This window comes from Lepus europaeus, chromosome 10, assembly GCF_033115175.1.
Source record: "Lepus europaeus isolate LE1 chromosome 10, mLepTim1.pri, whole genome shotgun sequence".
NCBI classification, from domain to species: Eukaryota; Metazoa; Chordata; class Mammalia; order Lagomorpha; family Leporidae; genus Lepus; species Lepus europaeus.
The window spans coordinates 9,118,515-9,146,343 of NC_084836.1; the positions used below are offsets into that span (position 1 = coordinate 9,118,515).

A 27,829-nucleotide genomic window follows, 5' to 3' on the forward strand; every position below is an offset into this window, starting at 1 on the left:
GTGATGCACACGTCTGCCCGTGTTCCCAGGGCCTGTCCCCTGCCCACAGCAATCAGCACACTGGTCCCTGGGTCTGCTGTCACCTGGAGGCCTGCGGCCTGCATCCACAGAGAGCTCTACTCAAGTCAGCTCACGCTGGCGACTTCCAGGCATCATGAGTGAACTGTCTTCTGGGAACCAGTACTCAGCCGCGACAGCACAGGAAACCAGCGGGACATAAAAAGTTCACGAGCCCTAAGTGCCAGGGAAGGGTAAACGAGCTCTGTCACGGGCAGGCCCCACCCTGGGCACGGGGCTCACCAGTGAGCACAGCAGGTCACACGGTGACTGACTGGCAAGCAGGGGTCTCCACTCGGGGTGAGAGGTGCAGCACTGACGCCCAGGGCAGCAGGGAAGCCGATCAGCCCAGCTCCAGCCAGCGTCCACCACGGCAGGCCCCACGGCAGGCCCCACGGCAGGCCCCACGGCAGGCCCCCGGTGCTAACCTGGGCAGGGCAGTGATACAGAGCGAACGACTCTTGTCCTGTAACTATTACCCAGGGTCTGCCTCATCAACGAAATGGAGAATCTCCACGACAGCCGCGCTGTAAGGCTCACGCCAGGCACACGGATGCCTCTTCAGACAGCCCCCGGCAGCAGGACAAGCTGAGAGTTCTTCCCAGCGCTGCCCTAACCTGGGTAACCACGCACACCAAACAGGGCTCACAGCGTCCTGTGAGGCCTGAAGACGACACCCGGAATGCAGACTGCACAGTCTCCATCAACACCGGGGTTAGGGAATCTGATTTAAACACTGATACTGGGGGTGGGGGGGCAGCGCTATGGCTCAGCTTGTTAATGCCTCAGCCTGCAGCTGGTGCCAGTTCGAGTCCCAGCTCCTCCATTTCCAATCCAGCTCCCTGCTAATGCACCTGGGAAAGCAGTGGAGAATGACCCAAGTGCTTGGGCCCCTGCACCCACATGGGACCTCACTCCCAGCTCAGATCGGCATTGTGGCCTTTTGGGGAGTGAACCAGTGGATGGAAGACCACCCCTCTGGTTTTTTTTAGTGAGAGAGACAGAGAGAAAGGTCTTCCTTTTGCCGTTGGTTCACCCTCCAATGGCCACTGCGGCCGGCGCATCGTGCTGATCCAAAGCCAGGAGCCAGGTGCTTCTCCTGGTCTCCCATGCAGGTACAGGGCCCAAGCACTTGGGCCATCCTCCACTGCACTCCCGGGCCATAGCAGAGAGCTGGCCTGGAAGAGGGGCAACCGGGATAGAATCCGGCACCCCAACCGGGACTAAAACCCGGTGTGCCGGCGCCGCAAGGCGGAGGATTAGCCTGTTAAGCCACGGCGCCAGCCCTACCCCTCTGTTTCTACCTCTCTGTGTAACACTGTCTTTCAAATAAATAAAATAAATCTTAAAAAACAGCATTGTGGTATAGTGGGCTAAGTTGCCACCTGCGATGCTGGCATCCCATGTGGGTGCCAATTCTTGTCCCGGCTGCCCCACTTCCGATCCGGCTCCCTGTTACTAAACCTGGGAAGGCAGTGGAGGATGGCCTGAATGACTGGGCCCTGCACCCGCACTGAGACTCGGGTGGAGCTCCTGGCTTCGGCCTGGCCCAGCCCTGGCTACTGCGGCCATTTGGGGAGGGAATCAGTGGACGGATGGAAGATCTCCATCTATGCCTTTCAAATAAATAAAAAACAAACACTGAGAACGGATGCATCAAGACAGAGGGCAATGATGAGCTGCAGCCCCAACCGGAACCCGCCCCCAGTGACGAGCTGACAACGTGGCTCCAGAGATCCTTTACTGAGATACTTAGAACATCCCAGTCCTGAATTCAAACACCTCACCCAGCCGACGGGCTGAGGGCTGTCCAGGTAAAGGCTTCGTGGTGGCAATAGCACTTCCTGTCCAGAAGGACATCCAAACAGGCCCCTGACTCATGTGACTGCATGTCCTCAGGGTCTCTGCCCCATCTTCTTCAAGGTTCGATTAAGCTGGAAGAGAAAGGAGACACAGCTGGATACATGGTTTTTCCCAACCTCCCCCTACAGAGTGCATCACCAGGAGGGGCTCAAGCGGCCCCCGGAGGCCAGGGAAGGGAGTGCAGTCTTCGTTCTGCCCTCTACACGAGGATCCCACACACTACACTGCGCTTCCATCCCACAGACAGGAAAGGGCTGCAGAGCGGCTGGGCTTGCCAAGGCTGGCAGTCCACTCAGGGAACAAGCAGCAGCCCCAGCCCTGGGCGGGTGGACACTGGGACTGTGCGGCTGCTGCAGGCGGAGCCTGACCCCTGCTGGAAGATCCACAGCGGCTCCCACAATGACCACAGAAGGAGACCCACAAGGCTGCAGCCAGGGCACAACATGCACTTCGCCAAGTCTGTCTAAACAGCCTGCAGGAACCGGCCAGACCTGTCTAAGCTGCAGAACAACGCCAAAAGGGGAGCGATGGAAGAGCAGGCAGAGAACCCACCCATATTAGGAAAGGGCAGAGAAGGAAAGGCGAGCTGGCCGCCCGCAGGAGAGCTTGGAAGGAAGACGCTCGAGAAGGCTGACGCAGCAACCCGCTCCAGCCCCACCCGCTCCAGCCCCAGCAGTCAGCCACTCGAGCCCAGGAGCTGAAAGGGCCAATTTCAGGCTTTTTTGCAAACAGAAATGGGATACAAAAAATTTAAAAACTCCTCCTTCTGTCCCTAGTAACAAAACAGCCCCTAAAACCTCTTACCTCTTCGAATTTATGGATCTGACGGATGAAGAAATCTCCATAGCGCCTGGCGACCTTGGTGTCTGCGATGTGGATCATGTCCTGCGAGGGAAAGCGCAGTCAGGGGACCAGGAAGGGGAGGCCACCAACAAAGATGCTCAGTGCTGGGCAAACCCCTCACTGCCTCTCAGGGGCAAAGGTGGAGGCGCAGGTGGGGAGCCGCCCACAAGAGCATCACCAGCCAGTGAGGAGCAAGAAAAACGTGCAGCTAAGCTTTGACGTAGTATCTTAAGTAAGGACATATTACTAACGTAACCTGAATATAACCTCAGAACAGAACCACATACTTACAATAACCACACAGCTAATTCTCAGAAGTGTTTCATCAAACCAGTTAGTTGGGACTAGTTAGGCTAGGCCACTAAGAGGTGACAGGTCATTGATACTGACAAAGCCGGAAATGATGGCGGGGCTGACTCTGCAGGGGAGGGTAGCTCTCTTGGACTTCTAAATGCAGGATTTAAAACGCTGAAAAATGTCCACTAGTGGCATGTGTTTACTTTTGCCAAGTCTGTTCATGTCAGGCATAGCTAAATTCTGCCAAACACACCATTTTCCAAAAGTTTAAAACACCTTAAGTAGAGTGTTTAAAGATGAGCTTTCAAAAACAAACCATCCAGCAAACCCACAAGATCTACACCAAAGACAACTACAAACACGGCTCCCACCAAACCTGCACTGGAACACTCACAGCAGCCTTACTCCTCACAGCCAAAGAGCGGAAACAACTCGAGTCCAGCAGCTAAGGAGGCATGGACAGACACGGGCTGCTCAGCCACACGAGGCACGTCGCTGAGCCGTAACAAGGAACGCATGCTGGTACACGCGACAGCACGCACACACCTGCGAACATGCCTGCGAGAGGCCCAGCACAAAGGGCCGCGTGCTGTGCGGCCACTCTCAAGGGCAGAGCCAGAGGCAGGGAGGTCAGCGGTCTGCTGGGGGCGGGGGGGCAATCAGGAGGGACTGCAGGAAGGGAGTTTCTTTTTATGGGATGCAAATGTCCTGGAATCAGAGAGTGGGATGGTGACAACACTATGTACTAATCAGTCAACTGTCAAGTTTAAAATGGTGCCACAGGGGCCTGAGTTGTGGCAAAGCAGTTTAAGCCATCTCCTTGGCTGCTCCCCGCTAATGTGCCAGGGAAAGCAGTAGATGGCCCAAGTCCTTAGGCACCTGCCACCCACATGGGAGACCTAGACGGAATTCCTGGCTCCCAGCATTTATAGCATTAATATGTATGTGTGAATTACATTATTTTTGAAAAAGATTTATTTGAGAGACTGATATTATGGACTGGAGGATTAAGCCACACCTGTTCCACTTCCAAGCCAGGTCCCTGCTAATGCACCTGGAAAAGCAGCGTAAGACGGCTCAAGTGCTTGGGCCCCTGCACCCCCATGGGAGACTGGGATGAAGCTCCCAGCTCCTGCCTGGACTGGGTAGTGAACCAGTGGATGAGGGATCTCTCCCCCAACTCCCTGACTTTCAAATAAAGAAATTTTTTTAAAAAAAGATTTTTTTATTTGAAAGGCAGACTTACAGAGAGGCAGAGGCAGAAAGAGAGAGAGAGGTCTTCCATCCACTGGTTCACTCCTCAAATGGCTGCAATGGCCAGAGCTGGGACAATCCGAAGCCAGGAGCCCAAAGTTTCTTCTGGGTCTCCCATGTAGGTTCAGGGGCCCAAGCACTTGGGCCATCTTCTGCTACTTTTCCAGGTCATACCAGAGAGCTGGATCTGAAGTGGAGCAGCCAGGATTCAAACTGGTGCCCATTTGGGATGCTGGCACCAAAGGCTTTACCTGCTATGCCACAACATGGGCCCAAATTAATTCTTTATTACTATTTTTTTTAAAGAATCATTCATTTGAAACACACAGCAATAGAGAGGGAATGACAGATCTTCTCTCTGTTGATCCATTCCCCAAATGCTAACAGCAACCAAGGCTGCGCCAGGTCTCCCACACGGTTGTCAGGGCCCAAGCATTTGGGTTATTATCCAGTGCCTTACCAGCAACATTAACAGGAAGCTGGATAGGAAGTGGAGCAATTGGCACTTGAACTGGCATTAGAACATGGAATGCTAGCATCACAGGTGGTGACGGACTCACCCACTGGACCACAATGCTGGCTTCTACAAACTGCTTTTTTTTTTTGACAGGCAGAGTTAGACAGTGAGAGAGTTACAGACAGTGAGAGAGAGACAGAGAGAAACGTCTTCCTTCCATTGGTTCACTCCCCAAATGGCCGCTACGGCCGGCGCTGTGCCGATCCAAAGCCAGGAGCCAGGTGCTTCCTCCTGGTCTCCCATGCAGGTGCAGGGCCCAAGCACTTGGGCCATCCTCCACTGCCCTCCTGGGCCACAGCAGAGAGCTGGACTGGAAGAGGAGCAACCGGGCCAGAAGCCAGTGCCTCAACCAGGACTAGAACCTGGGGTACCGGCGCCGCAGGCAGAGGATTAGCCAAGTGAGCCATGGCGCCAGCCTACAAACTACTTTTTAAACTGCATTTTTAAAACAACTGCCCAAAAAGTGCTATTTTCCATTCTTGTAGCATGTTTAGACTAGCAAGCATTCTGAAAACGGATGCAATTTTTTTTAAAGATTTATTCAGTTATTTGAAAATGAGAGAGAGAGAGAGCGAGATCTTCCATTCACTGGTTCACTCCACAGATGGTCCCAACAGTTACAGCTGGGCTGGTCTGAAGTCAGAGCTTCTTCTGGGTCTCCCACATGGGTGCAGAGGCCCAAGAACCTGGGCCATCTTTCGCTGCTTTCCCAGGTACTCTAGCAGAGCTGGATCAGAAGTGAAGCAGCTGGGACTCAAACCAGTGCTCATTTGGGATGACAGTGCTGCAGATAATGGCTTAACCCACTGTGCCACAGCACTGGCCCCAGGATACCAATATATGTATATTTTAAAATTTATTTGAAAGACAGAGAAGGTGGAAGAGAGACATAGAGATCTTCTATTCAGTGGCTCACTTCCCCAAAGCCTGAAATGGGCAAGCCAAATCCAGAAGCCAGGAACCCTATCTGGGTGTCCCACATAGTGGCAGGGAACCAAACACCTGAGTTATCAAACACCCCCCCACCCCGGCACCTGAGCAAGGAATTGGATGGGAAGTGGAGATGCCGATCTTCAACTGGAACTCTGATTTGAGATGTGGGTATCCCAAGCAATGGCTTAACCCACTGAGCCACAATGCCCACACCAGGATACATGAATTTTTAAAATCTCCTCATAGTTGGGGAGGGCATTGGGGTTCCAGTTCAAGTTGTGACTGCTCCACTTCTGATCCAGCTCTCTGCTATGGCCTGGGAAAGCAGTGGAGATGGCCCAAGTCCTTGGGCCCCTGCACCCGTGTGGGAGAACTGGAAGAGGCTCCAGGCTCCTGGCTTCGGATTGGCACAGCTCTGGCCGTTGCAGCCAACTGAGGGGTGAACCAGCGGATGGGAGACCTCTCTCTCTGCCTCTCTTCTCTGACTTTCAAATAAAAAAAATCTTATAGCATTAAAGAAGACCAAATAGTTATTGAAGGGAAAACAAATCACTCTAAGAAAGCACATTTGGGGAGTGAACCACTGAATGAAAGATATCACCCTCCACCTTTCTTTTATTTATTTATTTATTTATTTATTTTTTTGACAGGCAGAGTGGACAGTGAGAGAGAGACAGAGAGAAAGGTCTTCCTTTTGCCGTTGGTTCACCCTCCAATGGCCGCCGCGGTAGCGCGCTGCGGCCGGCGCACCACGCTGATCCGTTGGCAGGAGCCAGGTGCTTCTCCTGGTCTCCCATGGGGTGCAGGACCCAAGCACTTGGGCCATCCTCCACTGCACTCCCTGGCCACAGCAGAGAGCTGGCCTGGAAGAGGGGCAACCGGGACAGGATCGGTGCCCCGACCGGGACTAGAACCCGGTGTGCCGGCGCCGCAAGGCGGAGGATTAGCCTAGTGAGCCGCGGCGCCGGCCAACCCTCCACCTTTCAAATCCATAATAAAACAATGGACCACTGATAGCACCGCCACTGATTCTTGAAGATTTACTGCTGAGCTAACTGCAGTCAGACACAAAATGAGAGCAAACAATTCCAACATATGAAGTTCAAACACAGGGGGCTAACAGGTTAAGCCACCACCTACAGTGCTGGCATCCCATATGGGTGCAGTTAGAGTCCCGGCTACTGCTATTCTCCTGCCAATGCACCTGGGAAAGCAGTGGAAGATGGCCCAAGTGCTTGGACCCCTGCACCCACGTGGGAGACCCAGATGAAGTTGCTAGCTCCTGGCTTCAGCCTGGCCCGGCCCTGGCTGCTGTGGTCACTCGAGGAGTGAACCAGCGGACAGATGATCTCTCTTCCTCTCCCTCTCTCTCCTGCTCTCTGTAACTCTGCGTTTCAAATAATAAATGTTTTTTAAAAACAGGAGCAGGCACTCAGTAAGTGGTTAGAAACGCTTGGGGTGCTCACATCCCGTACTGGATGGAGTGCCTGGGGTTGAGTCCTAGCCCCTCTTCTGATTACAGCTTTCTGCTAACGCACACCCTGAGAGACGACAGGTGACGGCTCACATGTCAGGAGACCCGGATGGAGTTCCTGACTCCCAGCTTCAGCCTGGCCCAGCCCCGGCTGTTGTGGGCATCTGGGGAGTCAGCAGATGGGAGAAACTCTCTCTGCCTTTCAAAAAAAAAAAAAAACTACAAAAATGAGTAATTTTTTTAAATTACAAAATGGGCATGCTCCTCTACAGTGTGGAAAGTCAGGGTAGCGGCTGCTAAAGGACGTCTCACACATCTAAAGGCAGAACTGCTCCTTTCTCATCCAGCCTCACCCACCACAGCTCCTCCTGAGGCCACGCAGACACATGGCTGTCCCTCAACCAGCTCACTCCTGCCCGGGGGCCTTCACTCTCCTGTTTCCTCTTCCCGGAATGGAGGAAGGGTCAACCCCCAGATGTCTGCTGGGCTAACTCCAAACCTCACTGCCTTGGGGCTGGCAATGTGGTGCAGCACGCATCCCTTATCTGAGGGCCAGCTGCTTCCCAGCTACCCTATCTCCAACCCAGCTCCCAGGAAAACGCAGCCTGGGAGAGTAGCCAGAGATGGCCCAGAGATAGCCCAGAGATGGCCCAAGCACTTAGGCCTCTGCCACCCATGTTGGGGACCTGAATGGAGTTCCTGGCTTCAGCCTGGCCCAGCCCCTGCCACTGTGGCCATTTGGGGAAGTGAACCTAAGGATGGAAGATTGACCTCTCTGTGTCACTCTGCCTTTCAAACACATAACTTCTTAGAGGAGCAACTGGGACTAGAGCTGCCCATATGGGATGGCAGCACCACAGGTGGAGGATTAACCTACTGCGCCTCGGCACCGGCCCCAACATGTGTACTTTTGTTAACTCTAGAATGGAAGCAGACATTGCTGACTGATGTATCCTAAATGCCCAGGACGACGACGGGAAGGTCGTGTGTCGTAGCTATCAAATAAATAACTGATGGGTTAATCATCATGCGCGGAGGACAGCCCTACCTTATCTATGTAGAAGTCAACCTCGGAAGCAGACTGGAACTCTCCGTCCAGGGCGGAGATGCCGCTGGTCCACACGAGGTTTTTCATCTTGTGTTTGAAGACAAGCAGCTGGATGCGGAACTCCTGCTCGGTGAGGTCCAGGAAGCCGGCCAGCTTGGCCACGGGCATGGTGGTGTAGAGCTTCAGGAAGCTGCGGATGGTCGAGAGCTGAGCCTGCTGCTGCACTTCGTCCGAAAACACCTTGAGCTGCTGCAGGAAGGGCTCCTTGTGGTAGTTGGGGTGCACGTTGTCGTAGTTGGGCACCACGGGCGACAGGAACTTGGGGCACGAGTAGCTGAAGAGCTCCTCGTAGACCTGGGGGTCGCCCTTCTGCATGCGCAGCATCTTGTCGCCGTACTTCTCCCGCAGCTGCAGGTGGATGCTCTCGTCGATCCGCATGGGGTACATGGTGAGGGCGATGGCCAGCAGGGCGTGCATCTGCTCGTTCTGCTTGTTAATCTGCGGGCAGCGGTCAAACAGACGGACCTGCTGAGTCCCCATGACCAACCTGGCCCACCATCCTCACAGGTACACTTTTCCCTCGCACACCAGGCACTTACTGTCTCCTGAAGCCCTCCCGTGAGTCCTACTGAGCTTCTGGCCTAGGGACACTTGCTCCTGGGACATCTCCTGGCTTCCTCGCGGGGCCCTGTCTTACTCTCTCCAATCCGTCTCATATACTGAAAGGTCAACCCTTTCCTATCAGTTAGGATCAGGTTACTCAAGCCTCTGATGGTATCTCAATACCAGACGAAGATGCTTACCCCAGAATCTAACACCCTAACCCCACAACTCTCTCAGCCTCCAGCTGAAATGGCTTGGTGTGTGTGCCACTACCATCCTTTCAAATCTTAACTCCTGGGGTGGGCACTGTGGTGCAGTGGGTTCAGCTGCTGCTTGGGAAACCTCCACCAATTATCACATGCCAGTTCAAGCCCCAGCTTCTCCACTTTCAATCCAGTTTCCTGCTACTGTATCCTGGGAAGCAACAGACAATGGTCCAAGTACTTGAGTTCTTGCAACTCACATGGAGTCCAGGCTCCTGGGTTCAGCCTGGCCCAGACCTGGCTGTTCTAGGTATTTGGGAAGTGAACTAGCACTAACAGATGGAAGATCTTTTTTCCCCCACTTTCTCTGTAGCTCTCCCTTTAAAGTAAGTGGAACAAAAAATAAAGAAAATAGACATCATGTTGGAAAAAAGCATCTAAGATAGCAAAACGTTCGGTGAGGTTTACTGATGTCACAGAACCACCACGTAGACAGGCCCTTACCATCTCGTACTTGTACGTGGTCCTCTGGAACATGCTCTTGGTCCTCTGGATGTAGAGGAGGATGTTGGCAAAGACCCGGATGGCATCCTGGTAACGACGCATCATCAAGTACGCAAAACCAACGTAATAGTAGGTGGTGACCTGGCACTCCGGCACGCGGGAGTACATGCTCTGTGGGAGGAGGTGGAGACACACCTGAGCCCAGTTCATTCCAGGGGAGGAGCAGGAGGTGGGCCTCAACTCCGCTAAGGGGGGAACACCAAAAGCTGCCCCTATGAAGTAGGACCTGAATTTCCCAGAGAAGTTTGGCATCAGAGAGTCACCACGGAGTGATATTTTTAAGGCCTCCATTTTCTTAGCTGCTAACCAGGTTAACTACAGGGCACCAGTCCAAAGCTTGCTTTCAGGAATGAGGGTGCAGGAAGGATCCTGGCCATGGATGCTGGATTTCATTTGGTCGCAGCCAATCTCCAAGTTCCCCCACCCTTCACACTCATCAATAAAGTACTGTGACCTCAGGGGAAAAAAAAAATCTAAAACTCAATACTTTATTTTTCCTTGTTTTTTCAAATAAGCACTAAAACTGAATGGGCAACTAAGATGGAACCAGATACACATGCCCCAAATGCCAAATAAAAATGCCTGTCTTCCTGCATGGGAGAAATGCCCCAGCTGACTACGCGTCTACAGAACTCAATCTCCTGTTAAGCCATAGAAGAGTGAAACACAAACAGTAAAAAGCTGCCACTGGCCAGCGCCGTGGCTCAACAGGCTAATCCTCCACCTTATGGCGCCGGCACACCGGGTTCTAGTCCTGGTCAGGGCGCCGGATTCTGTCCCGGTTGCTCCTCTTCCAGTCCAGCTCTCTGCTGTGGCCCGGGAGTGCAGTGGAGGATGGCCCAAGTGCTTAGGCCCTGCACCCCATGGGAGACCAGGGTGGCGCCCTGCACCCCATGGGAGACCAGTGCCAGCCGCAGCGGCCACTGGAGGGTGAACCAACGGCAAAGGAAGACCTTTCTCTCTGTCTCTCTCTCTCTCACTGTCCACTCTGCCTGTTCAAAAAAAAAAAAAAAAAACTGCCACTGGATTATTTTTGAAAAGCTCATCAAGGCTGCTGAACAGCCACCAACATCGTCAGGTGCAGGCCCCCACCCCAGCCGCAATCTTCAAACGGCCCAAGGGCAGAGCCCCCCTTATCTCCTGAAAGTTCACCCCGAGACCAGTTTATCTGGCAGCAGATATCCTTTCGGCCCTGGAAAGATGGGCCCAGGCAATAGGCAGTTACCTTCTTGTTTAGTTCGATGTTCTCCAGCACCTTGATGGCCTGGTAGTAATCCCCCAACAGGGAGTGCAGACGCAGGAGCCCCACCAGGCTGAAGTAGCCAAGCATCTTATAGAGGGAGTGACGCCCATACTCCCCAGCCACACTCTCGGGGTCACCTGGAGAGACAGACACGGCATGTGTCAGCAGAGGGGAGGCAAAGCGGGCACCTGCTGCCAGCCTTCGGCGCTTCCTTCCAGACAACTCTGCTGTCAAAGGAACACCCAGGAACAGTAAGCCTAGCCTGACGCGGATCTGAAATCCAGCAGCAGCCGCTGGCTCATTTTGCTGTTCTGTTTCTGGGGGAAGGAGGGGTGGGAGAGGGGTGGGCGTAAGAACATGAGCAGGGCCTCTCAGCAGTCAAGGTTATTTAACAAGGCCCTTCCCACCAGCAAGTCTGGAGGTCACAGCCGTGTTCCTGCCCTGCACTTGCACTAAAGAACAATTCCTCTTCACAGGAACACCAGGATCACGTGCAAGGACAGGCGAGCTGCCCAGGTCTGACCACCTGGCACACATTTTCTCAAAAACAAGTGACGTGAGCCATCACACTTCAATGGAAACAGCTGACAAGGTTTGCTGCCAACCTCACATGCAATTTTGAAAAACTTCTCTATGAACTCACAGAGCTTCCAAAGACCTGATAAAGTCAGTGCCAAAAGTAACAATGTGATTTTAAAAAAACATGTAATAAAATGTGTCAACATTTGAAAGGTCTTTATAACTCAGCAAACCAATGTTTCACAAAACCAATATTTTACAAAACTATGTGTACATGAAGATCAAATTGAGGGGCTGGCTCTGGTGCAGCAGGTTAAAGCCCCAGGGGCATCCCATATGGGCGCTGGTTTGAGTCCCAGCTGCTCCACTTCTGATCCAGCTCCCTGCTAATGTGCCTGGGAAAGCAGTGAAGGGTGGCTCAAGTGCTTGGAACCCTGCACCCACATAGGCTGACTTGGATCAGCTCAGCTCTGGCTGTTGTAGCCATTTGGAAAGTGGATGGAAGACCTCTCTCTCTCTGTCTACTTCTCTTTGTGACTCTTTCAAATAAATTTAAAAAAAAAAAAAAGCCAAATTGAAGACAGGGCAACAACTTTAATTTCACAAGGCCGGCCTGGTGTGCACTACATTTCAGATTCCTCATCGATCACATGTCAAGTTTCAGCGAAGTCCACTCTACCACGTGTGCAGTCTCACAGAACCTCTGCAGACCTGGGAAAGCTAGTTAAAACCCCTTCCCTCACCTAAATACACGTGTGAGGTCAGATTCCCCTCACCTACTCAAATAAGACCAGCAGTGCCAGACTCAATGCAGAGGAACAACAGGAACCTGGCTGTCGTCCATGAAGCCAGACAGTGCAGACTGCCTGCGAAAGCCACCATTCTTCACTGAAGAAAACTTCTCAACAGATCAACTTTGCAGTTCTTATCATCTTATTATCTTATTATTTTAAACAGTGTATGGGTCAGCGTGATGGCACAGCAGGTCAAACTGCCATCTGCAAGGCCGGCATCCCATATAGGTACGGGTTTGAGGCCCAGCTGCTCCACTTCTGATCCAGCTCTCTGCTAACGTGCCTGGGGAAGCAGCAGAAGATGGCCCACGTGGGAGAGCTACATCCTGTCCTGGCCATTACAGCCACTGGGGGCATGAACCAGCAGACAGAAGAGCTCTGTCTCTCCTCTCTCTCTCCCTCCCCGTAACTCTGCCTTTCAAAAAAAAAAAAAAAAGCATGCAGCGTTCCCAACACCAAAAAGTTTGAGAAGTGATTTTCACTTGCAGCACCCGGCTCGCCAGCAGCGAAGGGCAAGATCAAGATCCCGATGGGGACGCGGCTGCTCCGGAGCAGAGGCGGGCAGCAGGAGTCACGGCTGGGCCTCACCTCCGCTGGTGTACACCTCCAGCTGCCGGTTGATGTTGGATTTATCCACCAGCGAGTGCAGCACGTTGAGGACGCTGTGCACGTTCCAGATTTTGGGATTGGAACGAAGGAAGTCGATCTCCTCCTCCGACTTCTTGGCGGTCTTACAGCGGTACTGACTGAATGACTGGAACTGTTGAGAGAGAAGGGAAAGCTACAGCGGAACAGACACAGGTGCCCGCCCACGCGTGTGACACTGAACATGAGGCGACGAGGGCTCTGGTCTGCGGAAAGGCGATGGCGAGACGACCACTGCCCACCCTCCACTGCTTCAAGCCTGAGCTGTGATTCCGTGCACTACTGACTATGCTTCTTACTCCAGTTAGGTGACAATCTAGGACTAGCAGTTTACAAGAAAAAAACTCCGTTTGGAGTCAAATACAATTTAAAGTCACTGACTGTCTCTGGCTGCGAGAAGCTCGAGGTCCTCCTATCTGTAAGCGACTGCTCACCGAGGCCTGACCGTGCCAGGCTCAGGGCAGTAGTGGCAACGTGGTGTCGTATGCATGTGCCTCCCCAACCACAGCTAACGGTCAGTTCTCAGTCTGTGTCACCTCGCCACCAACTGGGGCCTGACCAAGTAGGAGGCACACCCAGGGGCCGCTCCACAGGGATGGGTTCAGAGCAGTGGTCCCAGCTGGAACCAACACTAGGCCAGCTCTGCCATCATGCTGAGAACAGCCCAACTCAGAGCTCAGCAGCCCGGGCAGCAGGTTTGGACTCCGGTAGCCCAGAACCGAGGTCGAGGAGAAGAGACGGTTCTTCAAGTCTAAAGCGTGACCTTCTTCTAACAATGGGACCTCCCAGTTTCACAATGAACAAAGAATAACACCAGAAGGCATAAGGAATTCTCACAAAAAGACAATGACAATTCAAGGGAAAAAATTGGCAATAATAGTGATGATTACTTCAAGAAAAAGCAAGATTGTCAACATGAAAAATGCCCCATCTCTTTACCACAGGAATATGAATTCAGAGTGCCATTTCTTTCCCATCAAAAATTAAGCGAACATCCAGAATAAAAAACAAATGTTTGCAAATGCTGCTGGTAGTAGTACAACCTGATAAACTGCTTTAGAAGAGCAATTACTGTTAATTAAAAACTCAGGGGCGGCCATCTGATACCACAGTAAAAATGTCATTCTGCGTGCTCACAACCCATACTGGAGGGCCTGGGTTCAAGTCCCAGCTCCACTTAGGATTTCAGCTTCCTGGGACACACACCTTGGAAAACGGAGGTGGTGGCTTAAGTAGTTGCGTCCCTGCTACCTATGTGGGAAATCAAGACCAGCTTCCCACTCTTCCTGGCGCCTGACTTTGGTCTAGCCCCGCCCTGGCAGTTGTGGGCATCTGGCAACTGGAGAGTGAGCCAGCAGAGGGGAGATTTATCTAATCCCTCTTTCAAAAAAAAAAGGCAGTAACAATGCTCTCATCTTCACTGTGGTGGTGTCACCTTAGCCAACCTCAGCAGCTATGATGTGCGCATTTCACTGTATATACCTATACAGAGTTTATCTTAAAGCAAACATCCTGGGGCACAGCAGGTCAAGTCATCACCTGCGACAGTGGCATTCCATGAGTGCTGGATTAAGTCCTAGATACTCCACTTCCATCCAGCTCCCTGCTAAGTGTCTGGGAAAGCAGCAGCAGATGGCCCAACTCCTTGGGCCCCTGAACCCAACGGGGAGACCAGGATGGAGTTCCAGGCTCCTGGCTTCTTCCTGGCCGCTTCAACCATTTGGGGAGTGAAACAACACTTGGAAGATGCCTCTCTATATATAACTCTGCCAAATAAACAAATCTTTAAAAATAAACATCCCTAGGTGCTGGCGCTGTGGCACAGCAGGTAAAGCTGCTATCTACAGGACCGTATCCTATATGGGCACCAATTCAAGTCGTGGCTGCTCCACTTCCGATCCAACTCCCTGCTAATGCGCCTGCGAAAGCAATGGAAGATGGCCCAAAGCCTTGGGCCCCTGCACCCACGTGGGAGACCTGGATGAAGCTTCTGGCTTTGGCCCAGCCTGGCCCGGCCCGGCCCCAGCCATTGTGACCATCTGGGAAGTAACCAAGTGGATGGAAGATCTCACTCTGCCTCTGCTTCTCTACAGCTCTTTCAAATAAATAAATTTCAAACAAGCAAACCAAGCATCCCTCAACCAACAGTTGATCAGTGAACCCTAGAAATACACTCCTCCCTAAGTAGAACACAAGGGTATCCACTGATTCACTGCTAAGTGGAGACTGAAGACCCCACGTTCATCAGCAGGAGAGGTGTGTCTATACAACATCAGCAAAATGACACAGAACAAAACCAAGGCAGAGGCACGTGTTGTGGCACGGGTTGAGCCACTACTTAAGATGCCCACACCCCTTTCAGAGTGCCAGTTCCAGTTCCACGTATTCTGTTTCAGATCCAGCTTCCTGCTAATGTGCCTTGGAAGCAGATGATGGCTCAAGGACAGGGGAGGCCTGGACCAACTGCGGCAGGCATTTAAGGAATCAAACAGCAGAAGGGAGTTATCTATCTTTCTTCCTCCTCCTCTGTCACTGTGGTTTTCAAATAAATAAACCCTTAAGAAAAAAAAAAAAAAAAGGCAGGTCTCTATAAAGATATGATGCTAAGTCACTGCAGAGGGTAGAGAACACCATCTTTTTAAAGATTTTTTTACTTTGAAAGGCAGAGTCAGAGAAAGCACACGCACTTCCATCTACTGGTTCACTCCCCAACTGGCCACACAGCCGTGGCCGGGCCAAATCAAATCCCAGAGATTGGAATTCCATCCAAGTCTCCTACATGCATGGCAGGAGCCCAAGTATTGGGTCATCTTCCCTTGCCTCCCCAGGCATATTAGTGGGGAGCTAAATCAGAAGTGGAGCAGCCAAGACACAAACCAACACCCACATGGGATGCTGGTGCTGCCTCACCCACCGGGCCACAACGCCGGTGACTAGAATGCTACCGTTGTCTAACCGGTGTCTTTATGTGTCCATGTTCATTTACAATTCTAAGAAACAGTGGTGTGAGAAAAAAAAAAAAAAAAAAACAGTGCTGTGGTGCTTTCCTTCCAGACAGTAACTGACACCCCTGCAAAAGCGAGGAGGGGGGTTCCCACTCTACCCACAGTTTCAGGAAAAAAACCTTTAGCAGGAAAGCGCATCCACGCAGTCAGCACGCAGCAGCCAAATGACGCTGTGTGTGACACTCATCTGGCCGAGGGGAATCACGCCAGACACCCTGACCCTCCCTGGACTCTGTTAGGAAGGGAAAGCATGGTAAGCTCCTTAGCAAGAGAACACCAGCTAAGCCCAGGAGACGATTATCTTAAGAGGGATGAAGCTCCCCAGCCAGGTGATCCCTTTGCTTGCTGAGTCAGCAGCACGCCATCTGAGCCTGCACCAGTGAGAGGCCCACACAAGCCAGTGAGCCAGGGCCAGCAGCAAGGCCAGGGAGAGGGCAGCCATCACTGTTAAAAGCACGAGAGCCGGCCGGCGCCGTGGCTTAACAGGCTAATCCTCCGCCTTGCGGCGCCGGCACACCAGATTCTAGTCCCGGTTGCCCCTCTTCCAGTCCAGCTCTCTGCTGTGGCCCGGGAGTGCAGTGGAGGATGGTCCAAGTCCTTGGGCCCTGCACCCGCATGGGTGACCAGGAAAAGCACCTGGCTCCTGGCTTTGGATCAGCGCGATGCGCCGGCTGCAGCGGCCATTGGAGGGTGAACCAACGGCAAAAAGGAAGACCTTTCTCTCTGTCTCACTCTCTCTCTCACTATCCACTCTGCCTGCAAAAAAATAATAATAATAATAATAATAATCCCCGTTTCAGAGACGAAGAACGCAGCACGGTATGCTTAAGTGATGCGCCAACATCCAGGGCCAAGAGAGAACGGAAGCGCAGCACAGACGCCACACTTCACATCGCGCGCGGCTCTTGGCAGAATCTCACCAAAAGCAGCCCACGGCAGGTGACCTGACGCATCCGCACGTGAGCCCCGTCACAATCAACAAGTGGGACATTTCCGTTCTACAAGAGCTTAAATGACATGCCCCTGCGACCAGGAGGCAGCCCAGACACCAGACCCCGTGTGCTCCCTTCCCGGCCACTGAGAGCTGGGTGGAAATCCACGCACCTCTCCTCACTTCCAAGCTCGCGTCTGGAGCACAGGCCCGTCTCTCTAGAAACCAACCTGACCTGGAGCCCACTGCCATGGGCTATTTTATGCTACACTGAGAACAGTTTCACAAAATGCAAAGGTAGCCACGGCTCCTTGCTTGGATCGGTTGTCTCCAATTAGGCTCACAAGATACCTGGTAGATGAACTCATCGATGATATCCCAAAGCCACTGGTTGGGAAGTTCAAGGGGAGCAGGACCATCAGCATCTGTTCAGGAGATCACAGAGAAATCAGACACAAAGCGATGGCGTGGCCCACACAGACTGCAGAACAGCCCATGTAATTTCTCTTTTTTAAATGTTCATTTTTATTTATCTGGAAGGGGGAACAACAGTGAGAGAGATTCCACCTACTGGCTCGTTTCCCAAATACTTGCAATGGTCAGGGGTGGGGCAGGCTGCAGTCAGAAGCCAGGCCCTCCAGGGGTGTCTCCCGCATGGGTGGCAGGGACTCCAGTACTTGGGCCATTATTGCTGCCTCCCAGGGTGTGCATCAGCAAGAAGCTGGGTCAGAAGCAGGCAGTCTGATACGTGACACAAGTGTCACTTAACTCACGGTACCACAATACTTGCCCCTGTAATTTCCCTCTTAAAAGGACGATAAATCACAAGACCTCCCCTCTTCCCACGTGCACATCAAAACCCTGCTAAAAACAGATCAGTGCCAGCCCTCGTGACCTGACCTCTTGGCCAAAGCCCAGACTCACTAAGAATGTAGTTGAAGAGATTGCAGTAGTTGTAGTAGGATTCAAACCTCTGTGCCAAGGAGGGTCCCCCCTGTGAAGAGAACACAGACATCAGGACACAGATACGGAACTCAAATGTGTCTTCCCCATGGTCTACCACCACAGCTGAGGACAAATGGAGCAACAGGTGTCTGTCCTCTCTACCTCGACCTGCCAAGACTCAAGCAAGAGGGAAGACGGTTAGTTCTCCAGTCGAAGTGGTGCTGGTCACTGGGCCACACGGCTACATGTCATGGCATGGAACTGACCCTAAGAGAACAGGTGCGGTCTGGCAGAGAAGGTAAAGTGTTTCAGAATAACAATGCCAACAAAGGCAGAGGTAAAACCACGGTGCTTGAAGGGTACGGAGTCCAGGAGATAACACTTCACTGAGCTACCCTGGGTGCAAAAGACCAGCAGGGAAGAGGTCTTTCCACTTCCAACACAAGACTGCGGCCCGGGGTCGGCAGGGGCCCCTCTGTCTGTTTTGTTGGGACACAGCCATGTCCACTGCTCACGGCTACTGCAACGGCGTTGCTAACAGATTCAACAAAGACCGCCAGGGCCTGAAAGCCTAAATACTTACTACCTGCTCCCTCAGGGCACCGCTGACCCCCGAGACTTCATGCTGCTGGCAACTGACCCACCAGACCATTTCTGAGCTCAGCATGATACACTGAGTGGGGAGCTCTGTGACTGAGTGAGAACGAGGCACATCCTAGGAGTCTCGGCCCTGCCACTTCCTAACCAGGGGTCCTAAGGAGGAACTTCACAAGACATCACAAGTAAGGCACTGTGGCTCCAAGTGCTGCACACAACAAAGCTCACTCGGTGAAAGTCCTGCCCGCAGTGGTTTAAAGCTGGTCACAGATGGGAAAGTGGGCACCCATCTGGCACCTAGCAAAGAAATCGGCGCCAAACACTGCTGAGCCTTTAGCTACAGGTCAGACAGCTGCATTATGGGTTCGGAAGTCAGGTCTTCCCAAAGCAATGCGTACACAATGGCTAGATTCTGACTTCCCACGAGGTCCTTAAACTTGAGCAACAATAGAGAAGGTGGTCAGGGATCCCACGGGGACGCCGGCCTTACTCGGGCAGCTGGAGTACCTCCAGCCACCAGCACTGATGGGGACAGCTCCTGTGGCCGAGGCAGGAGCCTCAGTCAGACCAAGTGGTCCTAGGTGAGTGGGAGGTGAGTGGACTGTGGGAAGCGAGGACATCCTTAGGTAGAAAACAATCTGAAGAGCGATCATGGGTCCAGTTTCCTTTGTTCCCTCAGCATACACGTGTTCATGTCACCACAGCACATCGGACATCATGCTAGGGACTGGATTATAGCAGTAGAGACAAAGTCCACATTCTGATGGAGCGAACCTCTAGTGGAAGAAGCAAAAAAACCCAATAAACACAGAATAGAATGTGCCAGTGATAAGTGCTCTCAAGTGCCAAAGCACAACTAGGGACCCAGGAAGAGGGGAAAAGTTGTAATGAAACTGGCCAGCTCAAACCGAGCCAAGGCTAACACCGGGGATGTGAGTGTGAGGGTGGCCATGATAGGACTGAGAGTGGCGTGGTGACACCATGTCTCGAAATGTGGAGGCTGGCTACTGTGTGAAGGAACAAGCAGACAAGGTGGACATTGCCACGAGGCGAGCAGCAAGTGCAGTCAACCAGGCAAACAGGATAATGGCGGAATGCAGGGAGCAGCAGCAGTGGTGAGAAGTACTTGGTTCAAGAACTATGGTGGGGGCTGGCGCCGTGGCTCACTTGGTTAATCCTCCGCCTGGAGCACCACATCCCATATGGGCGCCGGATTCTGTCCCGGTTGCCCCTCTTCCAGGCCAGCTCTCTGCTGTGGCCTGGGAGTGCAGTGGAGGATGGCCCAAGTGCTTGGGCCCTGCACCCCATGGGAGACCAGGAAGAAGCACCTGGCTCCTGGCTTCGGATTGGCGTAGCTAGCTCCGGCCATAGCGGCCATTTGGGGAGTGAACCAACGGAAGGAAGACCTCTGTCTCTGTCTCTCTCACTGTCTATAACTGTCATAATAAAAAAAGAAAAAACCTATGGTGAAGACAGAGCTGAACTGGACTTGCGGCAAGGCTGGATGTGAAGTCAGAGAGTCAAGGATAGCGGCAGGGTTTGCGGTCTGCTGAGTGTGGCTGGAGGTGTCACTCACTGATGTGACAAACGTGGAAGATACGGGCTAAGGGGAAGTAAGGTTGCGTTTCCAGCACGTGAAGTCTGAGATGACACCAGACAGCCGGCCGGAGACGCCGAGTGGTACTGCATGGACAAGTCCAACTTAGGGGAGCACTGGGTTTCAGACAAGGTTCAGAAGTCATGAGTGTGCGGTATTTAAGAGACTTGGGGTACAAGAACAGGTCAGCGAGCGCCCCACGTTGGAGTAGTGTGTGGAACACTGGTGCTACAGGACGGGTCTCAGGTCACGGAGCTTTACCACCGGCTAGTTCCATAAACGTGAGAACTAGGAACCTCTGGCACCTCTGTTGTCAATGCTGCAGGACGGCTGTAAGGGTCCCAGCCGGTCCCAGCACCGGGCCCGGCACAGCGAGTGTGTGTGCTCGTCACAAGGAAGGGAGCCCAGCAGCAACGCCCCGCAGGGAGGAGGCAAGGGTGCCCCACAGAGCTTGTGACGGAGCACACGGCGATGAGCGCCCAGTCAAGGAGACGTGTGGAGACAGAGAATCCACAGGACAGGCTGTGCGGGCTCGGCGTGGGTTACGTAAGTCCCTCCCTATTTCCTAGCAGAAAGCTCTGGACACACGCCCGTGTGCTGGGTGCTGACACAGTATACACCAGTGACTGTGTTCCCGGAATGAACGGGCAGGTGCATCGCTGGCAGCACTGGGATACTCACACTGACTTTGGCGTATATGTGCCGGTAGTACAACTCCTTGTACAGAATCAGGAAGACAGCGTCTGAAAAAGACGGCAGAGTGTCGCTTGAGTTTTGGCAGGGGAGGGATACAGGCGATTTCAGAAACGAAGCAATACCTAAACTTCATGCTCACGCTTAAAATATACACCAGGAAATCCGCTTCTCATTCCATTCTACTGTCAACCTCTCATTCAGGCCTGTTTTTCTTCGCTATTTAGAGACACCAGCACGTAGATGGCAGAGCTCCACACAGAGTAACAGACACTATCAAAACTAAAACACATGCACCTTCCACACAGAAACCCTATTTAAAAGAACCTAACGTGACACAATGCAGCCTTAGGTATCGGTGCTAGGCAGAAACAATTAACACAGCAGGCTCAAGACTGCGGCCCTTTGAAATGCCCACTTGCGAGACTGGCTGGCCCCTAGGAACCTGGGCTTCAGGAGGGTTCCCACCGTTCCCTCCCTGACGAGGGGCCGGCTGCAACCCCCGTGCTGGATGCCTGCTTTCCTTCCGGGAGTCGGAAATGCTCGATCGTTAGGCGGGGGAACCTCTGTGACCAGGCTCCAACTCCCCGACATGAAGTCTCTGGTGAGCTTCTGTGGAAGACACACTTCCACATGTTCTCACAAGGCACTGCCAGCTGGACTGAGTCCCACACGACCTCACGGGAGGGGACACACGAGCCTGGTTTCCTCTGGACGGACCCCCAGTGCTTTCTCCCTCTGTGGGTTCGGCTTTGTATCCGGTTGCTGTAAACCCTCACGGCTGTGGGTTCAGCTACACACGGAGTCCCCAACTCCTCCCAGCAGCCAGCAACCCTGGGGATGTCTTGGGGATTCCCGGAGATGCAGAATGCTCCCCAAAAATAAAAGTAGGAAAAAACAAGGGAGAGAAAAGGGAGCCTAGTCTGTGTAAAAACCAAGAGTTACTCACATCTGCTTATATAGGCACAGGCTATCACAGAAGGGATAAACAAGAGAATGGCACACTAGCTGTCTTAAGAGACTGACGACTTGGAGACAGGAGGAGGTTTTCATTAAAAATAAAAATCTCCTTTACACTATGAGCTCTGTGACTCTCTATCCATTCCAACATTTACGTATTTTACAAGACTCCCGTGGTTCTCAATATGTACAATGTGACATTCTATGTGAATAGGCAAATACTGAACACAGCGTGAGTCTGAGCCACACTGGAAATAGCACTTATTTCAGGGTAACTTATAAATCTGCCTAACGATGACAACGTGAGCATCAGGTTTAACAAAAAACGTGGAAGATTCGTATATTAAGTACCATTAAAAAAAAAACCGCTCGGAGAAACCGAGACCCAAACGAATCCACATCCACGGATCAGAGGGTGTGATACTGCCAGGAGGCCAACAGTCCCCAAACCCTGCTTAGACTCAACACGATTCCTTTGCACACACTGATGAGCTGACCCCAAAATCCACATGGAAACCACAGGACCCAGAATGGCCAAAACAGTCCTGAGAGGGAACAAAGTTGGAGGACTGACACTTAACTGATTTTGAATGCACTATAAAGCCAGTTAGCTAGGCAGTTTGGTACCAGCACAGGACAAGCTCAACGAACAGAACTGAGTCCAGAAATCAACCTTTACATTAAGACCAACAGACACCAACAAAGGTGCCCAACAACTCCAGGTGGGAGAGAATGATCTATTCAAAAAGTGGCGCTGAAATAGCCACACAGCCGCATGTGAATGAAGATTAAGGATGTCATCTAAGACAGTGCTGGGTGGGAGGCTAGAGCGCCCACTCCAGTGACTGGAGTGACCCCCAAACTGCAAATGGACAGGGAAACGGGTCAGGACAAAGACCTCCCTTCAGGCTTTCGCTACACAGAAGAGCTCTGTCCCCTCTTAAGAACACTCGACCCTCCTCCAACCTCATCACGGGCCTGCTACGCACCAGGTCTTGAAGAAAAAGGTGGGCACAACAGACACAGGCCTCGTGAGGCTTCCGTCTGGGGACACCCAACCGTAGGAGCCCACGCAGCACACACACGGTAGGAGGGATGGGGGGGGGGGATGTCACACCTACCGTTGCCAACCTGTGGAGCAATGGTTTCAGCCTCCGGCCACGGTGTGTTCTTGAAGAATCTCTCTGTCAGTTTGGTCCAGCTGCAAACCAAGCAGAGAAGCGCCACAACTTCAAAGCAGGAAGGACCACGAGAGCCAACCCCACGCTGCAGAGGACCCGGGCCCCGGGAGGGGAGGGCGTCACAGAACGGGCCAGGCCCCCACACCGCAGCAGTGAAGTGCTGCTGTCCTCACTGCCTCTGCGGCACAGCCAGGAACCCAGCCGGCTTTTCAGGATCACCTGACTGTCACGAGCTGTGACCACACTGAACTCCTTGGCAGAACAGGAACTTCAGACAGCCCGAAGCACACGCCGCAACCAGCGCCGTGCCTCTCCCCAGCCTGTCGGCTGTGCCACACACACACAGGCCGCGGCTGTTCGGTTTCTTCCTGTGCCCTTAGCAGCCACTTCAACTCGGCCCCAGCCCAGCCAGCCCAGCCCTACCTCTTCCTCCTCTTTCTGCCCAGGACGTGAAACAGAATAACACTGCAAGTTTCTCAAGCCTCCGACAGTGCTCTACACACACCAATGCCTCGTTCTCATCCCATTGCCAACGACCGCCGCCGGCACTGTCCGAAGCAGCCTTGTTAGGGGTACAAGGACCCTCTGAGGAGCCGACTCAGCTGGCTCGGCTCCCACCCTGAGCTCACCACAGCACTTGGCATCTCTTGATCATTCCCTTCTTCAACTTTCTTTGGGAGATTTTTTGGTTGCCCTGACACCTATCTCTGCTCATTCTCTACTTTTCTGCCTTTTTTTTAAAATTAAAAATCTGTTGTATTTGAAATGCAGAGATGCAGAAAGACAGGGACAGACACCGACAGATCTTCCATCTCACCCCCCAAATGCCCACAACGGCCAGGGCTGAGCCAGGCTAACTCAGGAGCCCAAACTTCAATCCTCCCAAGTCCTTGGGCCATCACCTGCTGCCCCCAGAGCGAGCACCTCAGGAAGCTGCAATCAGAAGCAGAGCCGGACTAGAACCCGGGTCCCCCAACACGGACTGCGGGCATCCCAAGCAGCATCTCTACCACGGTGCCAAAAACCAGCCCTTTTTCTGCCTTTTAAAAATGCCTACTCAGGGCTGTCACCATGCCATAGGCTAAGCTTCCGCCTGCAGCGCCAGCATCCCATATGGGTACCAGTTCAAGTCCCGGCTACTCCATTTCCAGCCCAGCTCCCTGCTAAGACCTGGGAAAGCAGTGGAAGATGACCCACTGCAGCAGGCCCCTGCACCTACTTGGGAGACACAGAAGGAACTCCTGGCTCCTGATCGGCCCAGCTCCAGCCACTGTGGCCATTTGGGCAGTGAACCAGTGAAAGGAAGACCTCTCTACATTTCCCTCACTCTCTCTGTAACTGTGCCTCTCAAATAAGTAAGTAAATCTTCAAAAAAAAAAAAAAAAAGTCTATTCATTTTTTTATTTGAAAGGCAAAGTAACAGAAACAAAGACATAGAAAAAGAGATAACCTATTGTCTGGCTCACTCCCCAAATGCTCACAACAGACAAAGCGAGGTCAGGCCAAAGCCAGGAGCTAGGAACTCCATCGGGGTCTCCCAGGTGGGTGGCAGGGGCTCAGCCTGGGAGTGATGCCCTGCTGTCTCCCAGGCGCATTAGCAGCCGGGAAGCAGAGGCAGAGGCCAGCCTCGAGCTTAGGCACTCCAATACAGGACACGGGATGTCCCCAAATGGGGGCTCAGCCCGCTGTGCCACACTCCCTACCCCTTTTTCTGTCCTAGCTCCTGTACTGGTTCCTCTTTCTTTGCCTGCCCACCCACCCACCACTAAAAAAGCACACTTGCCAAGGAGCCAGCCATTGCTGTCACCACATACTCCCAGGGAAAGATCTGTCACATGCTTGGGCTCCACCACGTCCCGGCCTATCCTCTCTAGCTACCGGAGGCTCCTGGGACGGGAACACAGGGAGCCGCATCTCAACCCAGGTCTCCCCGTCAGTGGCACAGACCCACCTTGCTGAGCCGTCACCGCTGCCTCCCTGGGTGTACGTGAGCGGGAAGCTGCGTCACAGGTGCAGCCAGGACTGAAGCCCAGGACTGTGGTTTGGGACCCCGGCATCAAGAGGGGCACCAAATGGCTGGCCCGATTCATTTTAAACCCTAACTATAAATGGAAATAACACTTTAGATACACTTTCACTATTTCCATTTTTTAGTTACTGAAGCTCCTGAATGAGTTACAGTCCCATGTGTGGCCGCTGCTGTATCTGTATTGAGCTGGTCTCTATTTCTAACCAGGAACTGAGGAGACACAGGTGAGATCAACTCCCATTCCCTGCCCCAGCAGCCGCTCCCTCCCCTCGGCTCCAGGCATCACTCACTCCATTCCCCGGTGGTGTCTTTCCTAACCACCCCAGCCTCTGCCCAGTTTCCTCTCTGATACCGCTACACAAGGCCGCCCCACAAACTGCTCCAGAGGGGCGGGTACCCGCACAGTGGTTAAGACACCACGAGAGATCCCAGCATTCCGGATCAGGCTGCCTGGGGTCACGTCTGAGAGATCCCAGCATTCCGGATCAGGGTGCCTGGGGTCAAGTCTGAGAGATCCCAGCATTCCGGATCAGGGAGCCTGGGGTCAAGTCTGGGAGATCCCAGCATTCCGGATCAGGGTGCCTGGGGTCAAGTCTGGGAGATCCCAGTATTACGGATCAGGGTGCCTGGGGTCAAGTCTGGGAGATCCCAGCATTCCGGATCAGGGTGCCTGGGGTCAAGTCTGAGAGATCCCAGCATTCCGGATCAGGGTGCCTGGGGTCACGTCTGGGAGATCCCAGCATTCCGGATCAGGGTGCCTGGGGTCAAGTCTGAGAGATCCCAGCATTCCGGATCAGGGTGCCTGGGGTCAGGTCCCAGCTCTGCTCCCAGTTCCAGCCTCCTGTTGATGCTCTGGTAGGCAGTGGGTGATGACAACTGGCTGGGTTTCTGTCACCCACCTGGGAGATGTGGACTCAGCTCCTGGTTCCCGATTCTAGTACACCCCAGGGCCTGGCTGCTGTGGGCATTTTGGGAGTGAATTGTCGTGCCTTTAAAATAAATAGGGAGCCCGAGCTGTAGCGCAGCAGGTTAAATCCCCAGCCTCCAGCACCAGCACCCCATATGGATGCCGGTTTGAGTCCTGGCTGCTCCACTTCCAATCCAGCTCTCTGCTATGGCCTGGGAAAGCAGCAGAAGATGGCCCAAATCCTTGGGTCCCTGCACCCACCTGAGAGACCTAGAAGAAGCTCCTGGGTCCTGGCTTCAGATCAGCTCAGCTCAGCTCTAGGCATGCGATCATTTGGGGAGTGAACCAGTGGATGGAAGACCCCTCTCTCTCTGGAACTCTGTAACCTCTCTACCTCTCCCTGTAACTCTTTTAAATAAATAAAACAAATCTTTAAAAAAATTAATAAATATGGGGTCAGCGCTGTGGCATAGCAGGTAAAGCTGCTACAAGTTTCTGGGGATAGAGTCCAACAAAGCAGTATGTCTGTAGCCCCATCAGTCATCAAAGATCCCCCGAGCACTGGGAAAAACCATTCAGCATCAGCCTCTCCAGAGGAGCCGCACCACCAGGCCAGTCCCACCCAGAGAGCGGGCACTTTAGCCAGCGGCGCACACCTGTTCTCATAGATGTCCTGGATCTCGTACACCTTCTGGTCGATGACATCGCTGGAGACGCGGCTGGCCTGAAGCTCGTACACCTTCTGGTCTATCAGGTCCGAGACGGTTTTGTGGAAGTACTGGATGAAGTTCTTGATCACTTCAGGGATCACCTGATAGGTCTGCTGTTCGTACTGGCGCTCGTAAGCCAGGTCCTGCTTGGGGTCTCCTGGAGGGTAGAGACAAGGAGTACTTAGAGAGCTTTCAGATCCTCACAGACGGCGGGGCAAAGGCCAAGACCACCCACACGCTGGCAAAACTCCCCGAGGGACAGAACAAGCATCAGAACTCTGCCTCCCAAGTCACGCTGATTCCCCTGCCCTTGCTCCCTGGGAACAGTGGGCGCTCCCTAAGCCACTTTTCACTCCTCATCCATTCTGCCCCTTAGGATCAAAGTCCGAGGTCGAGACCCTTGTCTTGCGCCCAGAGGTGTCCCTAGGGCCCCCAACAGTCATGTCTACTGGGGGTGGGGGTTCAGTGTCACTTTTCCAGTTCTAAATCTCACCGGCTTTAAGCTGTGATTCGCCAATGGAGCCAACAGAATGAGAGCTCCCCTACTTGTCCATTAAACACCTGCCACCTTGTAACTATACGGCTGGAGCTGCTGCCTGGAAGAGGCCACCTCAACTGCTACCAGGATTACAAGCAGCGCCTCACAGGGCACACCTGGAACGCCCCAAGGTGCTTACTGAGTCCGGCCGAGTCTCTGGCCCCGAGCAGGTGCCCAGCAGTCCCAGCCCGGCCTCACCTGTGTGCATATCATAGTCGCTCGGGTACGCGTAAGGATCGTAGACGGCCTACGAGGAAAGAGACAGTTCATCAACCCAAGATGCTCGCCCCGGCGAGCACGCGACACGGCCCCTGCCCCAGAGGCCCGGGAGGACAACCGGACAGTGAGACCCGGCATCAGGCGTGCAATGAGGCAGGTCGCACCCGGCGGACCCCAGACCACAGAAAAGAACGGAGCTACACCAACACGCGGCCGTCTCATCGGCCTGGGCGCCCCTGGTGCCGGAGACGGGGACGACGAGCGGACGGGACGCCCGAGGAGCACTGGCAGAACCGGGGCTGCGAGGAGCCGGGAGCCGGGGCGGCGGCCCGGGGACAGCCCAGGGAGGCAGGCCGGGGCTGATGGCGGCCGCGGCGGGCCCCGGGCCGGCCCCAACACCGCCCCCCGCGCCGGGCCGCGCCACTCCAGGGAGCCCGGCACGCGGAGGCAGCCACGCGGTGAGCGCCACGTTACCTCGGACTCGTAGTCGTCGGCGGGGTAAGACATGGCTGCGGCGCTCGCGAAGACCGCGGGAGAGAGCGAAAAGAGCGGCCCGCGCCTGCGTCGCGAGGCCGGAAGTTCGGCTCGCCCAGGGCCTGCCGGGAAAGCGGAAGCCTGTCCGCAGCCGCCGGCAAGGCGAAGGAGCCATGTTAGGAAGGG

At 53.6% G+C, this 27,829-nt stretch overlaps 1 protein-coding gene across 1 annotated transcript; it reads right to left on the reverse strand.

The window, feature by feature from the left end:
- Window positions 1-1,780: 1,780 nt before the first annotated feature.
- EIF3L (eukaryotic translation initiation factor 3 subunit L) lies at window positions 1,781-27,752 on the reverse strand. Its single transcript, XM_062202863.1, has 13 exons — window positions 27,644-27,752; window positions 27,149-27,197; window positions 26,359-26,569; window positions 22,707-22,786; window positions 20,614-20,675; window positions 17,718-17,787; window positions 17,145-17,218; window positions 12,801-12,972; window positions 10,882-11,036; window positions 9,597-9,767; window positions 8,287-8,784; window positions 2,725-2,805; window positions 1,781-1,991 (listed from the first exon to the last, which is right to left on the reverse strand). Exons 1-13 carry the CDS (start codon window positions 27,674-27,676, stop codon window positions 1,953-1,955), a joined length of 1,695 nt encoding a protein of 564 aa, XP_062058847.1. The 5' UTR covers window positions 27,677-27,752; the 3' UTR covers window positions 1,781-1,952.
- Window positions 27,753-27,829: the final 77 nt, after the last annotated feature.